General features: G+C 38.5%; 1 protein-coding gene across 1 annotated transcript; it reads left to right on the top strand.

The window, feature by feature from the left end:
- The first annotated feature begins 8,555 nt into the window (after positions 1–8,555).
- Positions 8,556–11,445, top strand: LOC121411416 (beta-1,3-galactosyltransferase 1-like). Its single transcript, XM_041604142.1, has one exon. The coding sequence runs from the start codon at positions 8,642–8,644 to the stop codon at positions 10,100–10,102; it is 1,461 nt and encodes a 486-aa protein (XP_041460076.1). The 5' UTR covers positions 8,556–8,641; the 3' UTR covers positions 10,103–11,445.

The following is an 11,445-nucleotide window of genomic DNA, read 5'->3' as shown; positions in this document are numbered from 1 at the left end:
ACACAAATGTCATTTAAAATTCAATAATGTGTGTAAAATTCATTGCTAGGAACAATAACAAAATGGTAATAAGGCATATTTCATTTTTCACTATTTTTCTTGTATTTTTGTACAGAATGGACACAACTTTTGACCATTTTTTTTCCAAAGTATACATATGAAAATAATTTTTTATTTCTTGTTCCTGAAACTATCATGCATAAAGGACTTAAAGTATTAAAAAATTCAAGAAAATATTGAATTTGAATTTTAAAGCTCATGTCCACCAACCTGTGGAATTGCCCCTATGCTCACTACAGATATGCATATTTCATATTTTACTCAACGTGTATGTGTACACATGCTGCCCAACCTGGAAGATCTGTTGTACCATCACGACACGACCCGGTCAGGTGATGAGAAAGTGCAACTTGTGCACATTTGGTCTTTCACTTGCTTTGATTCCTTTTTATGTGAGTAAGGAGATATAGCGATATGTATTTTGGAGTTCAGAAAAGAAAAATTCGCCTGTTGTAAACATGTATCATACGACTTACATTAATTTTGTGTAAATTCATGGAAAACTGTGTTTTATAAGGAGAAGGATCCAATGCAAAGTATCTTCATGCTGAGCTTGAGCGGTTGAAATGACGTCACTCACGTGCACGTTGACTATGATTTGGGAGAACGTCAGAATGGAGGTAGCATGGTTTTAAATTCTGACAGTCGACAAGGGTGAGGACCTGATGCAGATGGCAGCCATCAAAATGACATCTCATAGCAGTCGTCTATGTGGACGCAAGGGCGCCGGAAGCGGGGGGGCAGGGGGGCACTTGCCCCCCCAAATTAAATTTTGGGGGGGCAAAACGAGATTTTGCCCCCCCAACGTGCCCCCCTGAAAGATGAAAAATGATAAATTATTTAATGACAAAAGTAAATGAAGGCACTTTTCTGCCTGAAAATTGTCATTTTCATTGTCAAAAACATAGCTTTGATAAGCACCTTTTGCATCTTATTACAGTGTGATAACGTTTAACATTTTAATGAATACTTTTCAGACTAAAAGCGAATGGCAAATTGATAGTGGTCAAACAATGATATAGGTTTATAATTCTATGATGCTGGCTGTGTCGTCTAACAAACGCGCGGTCGCCCAGAAACGCTCAGACCGTACCGGACACGATATCACTAACGCGCGTGAACACTAGTTACTCGAGCAAGATATGGAATCTATGTCATAGCTGTCAAGCCCAGAAACCATAACATCTCGAGAAACTTGTTTCAATTATTTCATTTTCAACTAAATATAAATTGAGTTAATACAGTGATAACAAGAGAGCGGTGATTGCTCAGTCGATAACGCGTCTGCCCGTCGAAGTCGAACCAAAGATCGTAGGTTCGAGTCCACCCTGGGCGGATGACTGAAGTCAGTGCGTTGTGTGTAAACGTCTCTCCCATGTTTCATAGATGCAGGCTATGTTTCAATGGAAAACACTCCGTCCCTCGGATAGGACGTTAAATGGAGGCCCCGTGTAGAGGAAAGTCACCACCTTTGCACGTTAAGAACCCACTGCACTATTCGTATAAGAGTAGGGGGAAACCCCGGTGTCGAGGTCCACCTGTATCCCCCCCCCCCCCAATCAGTTATATCGGGAGGAGAGACCTGTGGATCATAGTGATTCAGTTCGCTTTTCGCCTCCCAGGCACAGGTGACGCCAAACAAATGATAATAACAATTCAGTGCCCTAAAGAAACTACCAAGGTTATTTCAACTCAATATAGACATGTTATCAGAAAATTACACTCAGAATAATCATGTGTAGAGGATTATAATTTATGATTTGTAAAAATGGTGAATCCCACTCGAAAGCAACTTAGAGATAATGTTTAGCATGTAAACAATAAAATCATCGGTGAAAGTGTCTTCTTGACCGGACTCATATTATCCGAGATATGAATAAAAATGTAAAGAATATAAAAGAAAAAAATAAGCGTCACAGTATACTGCTCTACTGTAAAAAAAAATCTTAAGATATTTTCACAGCCCCGTATTTTCCTCTATTCCTTTTCATTGGCATGATTGGAAGGCGTTTTGTCTGATACTATTTCAGCTCATATATAGCACTTATGTATTTTAGATTCCAAAACTTCTTCCCATTACCTGTTACTAATCAGATCGAGATGGCAGCTATGTTCTCTGGTTCATCCCAGCTTTTGTTATTCATGGACGTTTGCAAATATAAAAAATAAAAAACCCGGGAGTGGGTGGGGCTGCAAGACCTAAGTTTTCGAAGAAACGTAAGAGCGAGGGGATTTGTGATGGGGGAGCTTTTGCATTTTCTAGAATAAAATTGAAGGATTTCATGCACACTTCTGGTGAATTTTGTGAATTTTGCCCTCTCGATCGGCGGCCCCGGCTGCGTACGGTCATGTTTGTCATCTTAAAGTCTTTAAAAGACCGATATTACATTGGTTTGAAACAATTTCGTTTGCAATAAGGCTCGTAATTTTGCTGGAACTGCGACCCTGCATGGTCATGAAGAAACACCAGGCTGGATCAGAAGGGAGGAAACAGGAGCAAAAAGAAATCCAAGACTGTTTAATTCTCAAGACATTTATTTTTTAATGCACTTAGAAACGCAACTTTTATACTCCATTTTTACACAAAATCCTTACCGGGGGGGGGCCCATAGCCTCTCCCGCTCGATCGCTTCGGTATCTCACGCTGTCAAAAATATTGTGCCCCCTTCAGGATTTTGCCCCCCCAAAACTGAAAGTGTTCCGGCTCGTCTATGTGGACGTACGTTTCTAAAACTCTCTACTGAAGGGCTGTCTGCACCAGCTTGAGTTTTCAAATTAGGGCGCTATTTCTGATCAGGCAAATTATCCTGATCTGAACAATCTCCAGATTATTTGTAATGGAGACGCAATAATTGTGCTATTTCCCAGGATTCATCTTGCGATTGCAATCCCATGTCAACTTGGGATTATTTGCCAAACAACGCGCTATTTTGCGAAATATCCTGCTAATTTGCAGGTGCAGATGCACTCGGGATAATTTATTCCTGGCGTCTGACCATAATGCATCGATGCCTCACGTGAGCAGGAATCGCTCTTGCGATGGTGGAGACAGAGTTTCTTAATCTCGAGATTAATCACGAAGAGGGCCGATCACAGCTGAAATCTCGAGATTGAGCAAACTTGGGCTGGTGCAGCACCACCTGCAGATTGCATTGTGTGCACATCTCATGCCTGAGTGTACCCCAAACTTCTAACATTGTTTTCTCAATATTTTATGAAGTTATTGCTTAGTTTATTCTGCATTCAATCAAGTACTTGTGTGGATTATTGGTGGTGATCAATTTTTGACAAGTGATATACATTATCTTTTTAAAGATTAGAATGTGCTTTTTCAAACCCAAAATAATTTTGAAGTGGTTGCAGATGGTTACATATTGCACATTGCTTAATTTTCAAGAGCTTACAGTACCTCATAAGGGTCTGGTTTGGGTACATGAAGGTATAAATACTTAAGGCCTTGACAAGGTTTTGTGAATTCACAGTGCACATTGTATTTTCATTTTAAAAGCACTATCAATCTTCCTTAAAGTAGGTATATCCTTGTATTTGACAGTAAAAATATGATACTCAAACCTTGTTTGGAAATATTGCTGATAGAATAACACAAATTGTTGCTTTGATATCTTGTGTCTTATTGTTATCATAAAAGGGATGGAATTACTATAGTCTTGACACATACTTTTCTGCTGGCAGTAGAATGGTTGGTCTGAAAATATATCAAGTACAATCAGTCACTGTGACACATGAGCTAATCTGGATACTCCCTTTCATTTCTTCTATTTAAAAAATAAAACAAAATAATTTTCCTGGTCGTATCACATCACAATTTGCTTCATATATTTTAAAGCCTGCTGTACAATTGTTTTTAGTTAAGCAGAGTTTTACATATGTAAGACTGTAGTACATACACAACTTAGTTCAGAGCTTTTCTCTTATGAGTAATAAAAAGTGATCTAATTCACTGTAGTTGGTTTTAATGTGAAATCTTATTTACAATCTGGCTTCTTCAATATTGATCGTAAGTAAATACTGGCCAATGATTGCCATAGTCATCCCCTCAAAGCGATCAGATTTGGAAATACAAACAGATGGAATATCCATGTAATGCATGATATTGGCGGGATATATTTCAAAAATCAGTAATTATTTTGTATCAAATAAGTGGATGTATTTTCACTCTTTTGAATCTTGAAAGCTTCTTTAGAGTTAAGACTAGATATCATCGTCATCTCTGGATTTAGGTTAGCATAGTGATATGGGGGGGTATCCCCATTTTTCCGGTTCCCTTTCATTTTTGTCGCCCACCAGAGGTGAAGGCGAGACTTAGGGATCCAAATGTCGTCCGTCACAAACCTGTAATGACACATAACTCCACAACTGTAAGTCGCTTTTCAACCAAACTCGGTGGATGGACTAGGGGGACCTGCATGTTATGCTGTAGTCTGAGGTCACACGGTAAGGTCAAAGGTCATTTCAGGTCGACATTAAAGTTTACATGCAAGACTCTCTTATGACACCTAACTCCGCAGCCATTAGTCACTTTTCAACCAAACTTGGATGGTAGATGGAATTGGGGGACCTGCATGTTATGCTGCAGTCGGAGGTCACATGGTTAGGTCTAAGGTCATTTTGAGGTCAACGTTAAAGTTTACATGCAAGACTCTTATGACACCTAACTCTGCATCTGTAAGTTACTTTTCAACAAAACTTTGATGGTAGATGTACTTAGGCTACCTACATGTTATGCTGCAGTCAGAGGTCACATGGTAAGGTCAAAGGTCATTTTGAGGTCAACATTAAAGTTCACGTGCAAGGCTCTTACGACAAGTGTTATTCCATCCCAGTCATTTCACAATGAAGTTTCAATATAATTCTCTTGCGTGCCCTTGCAAATCATCACATTTCTGGTTATTTTTATAATTGGGCGAGACACAAAATTGCTTTTGCCTTGTGTTTCTCCTTTCTTATGCAGAAGTTTTGGAAAGAAAAAATATTTTGTGTAATGTCTTTCTTTCCAATGACCTTCACATCCATTTATTGCCTTTCTCCTCATTGGTCTTTAATAGGGATAATTGTTCCCTTTTAATCCTTTGCCATTTGTGCTGTATACAGCGATGGGTCCTTATATTCAGTGGCCTTGCCCTAGAAAAATATTGAAATTTAAAAAGACCCCATGGTCCATTCACATCCACTTCTCTAAACCGGTTTACACTTAACTGTCTCAGTTCAGCGGGAAGTGTAGAAATCATTTCAGCATGACCAAAAACTCAAGTGATCCAGAAAAAACAGTGCTGTACCAGCCCGGGTTTGCTCAATCTCGAGATTTCAGCCCTATCGCCCTTCTTCACGATTAGTCTTGAGATTCAAGAAACCCCATCTCCACCAGGGCAAGAAGAAGAGCAATTAATGTTCGAGAAGGCATCAATGCATTGTTGTGTGACGCTGTAAATAAACAATCCCGAGTGTGTCTGCACCTGCGACTTTGAGGGATAATCTGTAAATAATGCGCTATTTTGCAAATAATCCTAAGTTGACTTGGGATTGCAATCTTGAGATTAATCCAGCGAACTATCCCGATGATTGCATCTCCATTACAAATAATCCTGAGATTGTTCTGATGGGGAAAATTTGCCAGATCAGAAATAGCGTGCTGATTTGACAACTCTGGGCTGGTGCAGTGTAGACGGCCCTAAAGAGACCTTGGGAGCCAGAGCCTGTATTCAATTTGATACTTAAGCCAAAATTTTAAGTGTTTACGCTTTACATGTTACCGTACTCAGTGCGATTTATTTATGTACATACTACGCACAAATGAATTCTGCATAATTTGGCTTAAATTTTGTGATGTCACAGTGGTTAATAGTATTTTTTGCTTAAATTTGGCTTGATAAAATTCAATACTTAGATGTAAAATGAATACAATTTTCAGCATTTTGCTTTTAGCCATACTCAATACTTTTTATTTGGATGCCAGCCCTGTTCACTAGACCACCTTGTCTTTTGATGTTCAAGTTCGCCTCATTTCATGGCCCAGTTCATTATGGGTGACTGTGAACAATACAGATACAATACAAAAAATCTTTGCACTGAATGATTATAAATATGCACTGGGTCATTCTTGGCCACATGTTTGTGTGACCGAAATTATGACAAATCTTGACTTAAATTAGTTACAAATCTAAAAATGTTAGAGATTTTGTAATTCAAAGTTTATATAACATTATCATGTTTAGTCAGCTATCATAATTTAGAGATATGTTTTATGTCTCTAATATAGGTTCAAGGTCAGAGGTCAAAAGAAGTGGGTCACATGTGTGACTTCACATAGAAGCATGATTTTGAAAGTTTAATTAGTTAGAAATCTCTAGAATTTTTAGATGGATAACCAATTAAGTCAAAATATTTCAAAATTTTGGTCACACACTGCATTTAGAGTCAAACCTATGTTAGTGGCCGCCTGTCTGTAGTGACCACTAAGACTGCTTCCATTGGAGGCAAATTGTGTGTATAAGAACCTTTCTATGGCAGCCACCTTCCTATAGTGACCAATAAAACTGCTTTCTTTGGAGGCAAATTGTGTGTATAAGAACCTGTCTATGGCAGCTGCCTGCCTACATGTACATGTAAAGTGACCAATTAAACTGCTTCCCATGGAGGCAGATTGTGTGTATAAGAACCTGTCAATGGCAGCCGCCTGCCTGTTGTGACCACTAAGACTGCTTCCATTGGAGGCAAATTGTGTGTATAAGAACCTGTGTATGGCAGCCACCTGCCTATAGTGACCAATAAAACTGCTTGCCATGGAGGCAGATTGTGTGTATAAGAACCTGCCTATGGCAGCTGCCTGCATGTAGTGACCAATAAGACTGCTTTCATTGGAGGCAAATTGTGTGTATAAGAACCTGTCTATGGCAGCCACCTGCCTATAGTGACCAATAAAACTGCTTCCCATGGAGGCAGATTGTGTGAATTAGCAGCCTCCTGTCTAAAGACCACATTTTGTGCTTCCCCTGGATGGTCACTATAGACAGGTTTCACTCTAATAGTAGCGCATTGATGAGAATCTATTACATGGGAAGCCCTGACCCCACTGCCAATGCTGAGAATATTTCCTTTATTGAATTGAAAATATTTTTATTATTAGTCAAGCAAATTTGTTTCACATCCTGTTTACGAATTACAAATGCATTTATACATATAGACAGAATGATACAAAATTACACTTTATGGGAGGGGGTACAGGCATTTTTTTTAGCATATTAGTGAACTATAGCAACAAGATTGATCTGCATTTAATTTTTAACTGTGTACAACTGAACACTATAAGACTGATCTTCCGAATTTTATTCAGGAAATCGTTTCAGTGGGAACCGGGTCAGGAAAATGAATGAAAACGGGGTCTGATATGGATCACAGCTTTTGTAACACATCAATTTTAGTATTAAAAAAAATTAAATGGTATTCTATATTGGACATTCCTGTGTTTTCTTTCTTTGGAGTATTTTGACTCCCTTGCTGTCATCCTAATTTTCTCGCCACCATTTTAGGAACAGTACAAAGTACTTCCTTCATCACGATTCCCTAGAAATTGATTTTCCCATCATTGACCATGTGTACAATCGAGAAGGACATCTTGATTATTGAAGAGGAAGAAAGGTATTGATACTGCCTGTAAAGCGTTGATGAATAGGGATCAACAAGTCTTTCCTCTCTGAATATTGCTGGTCAGCTGTTTGAGCTTGTGAAGAAAGAAAATTGCTGTTTGTGTTGTTTTTATTATTATTGATAGTCCTGTAAAACTCCTCCAAGGAGGTCGGTCACAAAGGTGTGTCCCTGCCTATTAAAGACTATGTGTTCTATTGACAATAAGAGGGAGGATAATGATGATGATGATAAGGAAGAGAATGAAAATAGTGGTTTGGGTGATGATGATGATGATGATGGTGGTGGTGAAATTTGAAAAATTTTTGATATTAAGAAATTTAGGACATTTTACAGTTTCACATGTATGATTTATGTAAACCACTGGTGTTGTGCAAATATGAGAGTCAATGTTACACTTTCATTATTCTATGAAATAGAGAATTTGTCTATTTTGCAGTTTTTATAACGAGGAAGCTCTTCATTGAATTTTGATATTTTTAATTCCACATATCCAGGAGGAATCAAATTTGCTTCACATTATGATAAGATTTTTTTATTGGAATATAAAATATATTCAACTTCATAGGATAAGATACAAAATTAAAAGTCAGTGGGTGATACATGTACATGTTTCATCTTTTCCTGTATTTACAACCCAAGACGGATGTTTATATATCACTCTGTTTTATGACATTAAAAAAAATTGGAATGTCATAACTTGCTTTATATTTTTCTCTCGATTCTGATGAATTTTTCAGCATTAGGCTGGTATTGATATTCAAATCAAGTTCTTGTTTGAGTGGACTTGGACTTCTATGATAATGAATTTCTAATCTCTCTCTCTTTTTCTTTATATATTTTTTTTTACCAGGTGATTGGCAATGAAGTGACAGACCTAAACCCAACAAGTGGCATCTCGCGAAGCAGGGATATCAAGATGTCGCGGATGTCGAGGAATCTCTGTTTTGCCATCTGTGTTGCCGTGGGAAACATCCTCTTCTACCTGGTCATGTCTGGAAGTCTTGTGGCCTTCAAGAAGAAAGAGCCTGTTGAGCAATCTGGCAGAATCCACCATCTTAGGGCGGAGATGTTTGAAGATGAGATATCCAAGCTGGTAAAGTCGGCAGTCAGAGATCACGGCATGAGTAGGCAAAACCTGAGCATGATGCTTGAGAATGCCTACAGGGAACATGAAGCAGAAGAAGATCGGAAGCGCAAGAACAACGATCAAGACCTGACCATGGCACTCGAACATGCATACAGGGGACATGCAACGTCCGAACGTGACAGTATGGATGACTTCTTCATCCACAAAGGGAAATCGGTATCCACGAAGAGGACCTCTGACACAGCAACGCTTCATAACAATAAGTCAAGGGAAGAAAAACCAAAAGACGACATGACTATTGAGGATCTTCCACCTATTCACTCTGTGGAGAAGGAATTAGAACCTTTGGATGTGGGAAAGGTTGAGGAAGTACAATTTCCTGCAGAGCGTAATGATAAAGGTGGTGTGTTGGATGTCATCGGGCAGATGTTTGGAGGAAGCGGTAAAAAAGAGAAACCTATTGTTTTCCCCCACGACTACAACCTGGTTCTGAATGAACCCAACAAGTGCAAGAACAGCGACGGCAGTGACAAGCCAATTTTCTTCCTGGTGCTTGTCATGAGCATCCACAAGAATTTTGACCAGAGAAATGCTATACGCAGAACGTGGGGAAGTCCCACAGAGATAGACGGCAAGCAGATTGTGACGTTGTTCCTTCTCGCTAAAAGCACGAATGCTAAACACCAGTCCCTAGTAGAACGAGAAAGCAAGCAATACAAAGATATCCTCATGGAAGATTTCATGGACACTTATAAGAACCTGACAATCAAAACGATGATGGGGATGAAGTGGGCCAGTATCTACTGCCCCCATGCCAACTACATCATGAAAACTGATGATGATATGTACATCCAGTATGCCAACATCATCCCACACCTTTCAAAGCCTATTACACCAACTTCAAATTATGTGAGTGGATTTGTCATCAATGGTAGTCCTATCCGTGACCCCAAAAGCAAGTGGTACATGCCGAAAGAGACCTACCCTGGTACTAAATATCCACCGTTTTGTTCTGGGACAGGGTATATGTTCTCAGGTGATGTTGCGGGGAAGGTCTACGAGACATCGCTTCACACGCCTTTCCTATACCTGGAGGACGTATTCTTTGCCATTTGTATACATTCCCTCCAAATAGTGCCCATCAATCACAAGGGTTTCAACAATTGGCGGACACCCTATTCTTATTGCAAGTACAAGCGCATTTTTACAACTCACATGGTCCCTCCGACAGAAATGCGAAGAATATGGGACGACCAGAAGACTAAAAAAGGGTACAAATGTTATATATGATAAGACGACAAACCAAGAGCAATGTAGAGTACTACTTTGTAGGAAATGGAAAGTTTCAGGTAACTTTCATTTTATTACTTTGCTCTGCAAGACTTTGACAATCAGTTTTTATTCGTGCTGCATTTTATGGAATTGTGGTACAAGAGGAGAAACTTTAGGAGCAGTGCTTAACCTACTCATTCACTCGAGCCAGATAGTCCCTGTACGAAGCCTGTGTGAATGACAGAATTCAGTAGTCGACAACATAGGGCATGTCAGCTGCAAGAAAATATTTGCAATCGCAAATATTCTGTTGCAATTCTACAGTTGATAGATCAATTTTAACTGAAAAATCAGATTGCCCTGTTTGTTTCAAGAAGCAGATTAGGAAATCAATCGCAATTACTTTCAAAACTTATGATTGATTTAGGGACCGAAAATTGACTTACAATTGATCGCAAGTTTCTTGCATTGCCCTATTAACTCTTTGCGCGCTGATGTTGCATTCTTGCACTTTCGCGCAATTAGATTCAACAATCATAATGAGTTTTCTCCCCTAAATTCAAATTTGATAAGCCAATATGTGGCAATAGTTCTTGGCCAACATCTATATAATAATGATAAGTATCAGTGGTGCAATATGAAAATCTTGAATGAAAGAAAATAACAAGGAAACAATTATCATTATCTTCCAAAAATTAATTCAGTGTGCAAAGAGTAAGCCCTTTGGAGGCTGAGTCTGCATATATGCAGGCTGGAGTCTTTGGAAAACATTTGTTATGGCAAAATCATTTGGTCTCCAACTGGTTAAAGGGAGAGTTCACTCGGACATCAAGTTGTTCTTGATAATTGCAAAGAAATGAGAGAACATATTACTGAAAGTTAGACAAAATAAATCAAAGAACAACGATTAATACATGATTTCGAGATTATCACACATGCGAGCAGCTCTTCCAAACGTCATGAAATATAATATCCATTCATTCTAATCTGTTTTAACGATTTCCTGACAGAAGTTATCTATGAAATGATGTGTCTGTTGATACATTGAATGTACATTAAACAGGTGAAAAATTTCTGAGAAAATGGCATTTCATGGATTTTTTTTATAAATTGAGCTTTTTGTATGTGACATAACACAAATCGAAAACTTTGAAACTTTTGTAACTCTGAAAAAAAAAACAAATTTTGAAAGAAACTCCCAAAACATGTCTTTTCCCTTATTAGTTGCTTTTGTTAGAAACAACCTAATGTCCGAGTGGACTTTGCCATTATAAAAGTACAATCTCTTGTTGAATGAAGAGTTTGTAACTTTATATCTTCGTAAACAAAGCATCAGAAATAAGCCTCACGAAAAGCAAGTT

The sequence above is a fragment of the Lytechinus variegatus genome, chromosome 3 (assembly GCF_018143015.1).
Source record: "Lytechinus variegatus isolate NC3 chromosome 3, Lvar_3.0, whole genome shotgun sequence".
NCBI classification, from domain to species: Eukaryota; Metazoa; Echinodermata; class Echinoidea; order Temnopleuroida; family Toxopneustidae; genus Lytechinus; species Lytechinus variegatus.
This window is presented reverse-complemented; position numbering and strand designations above follow the sequence as displayed.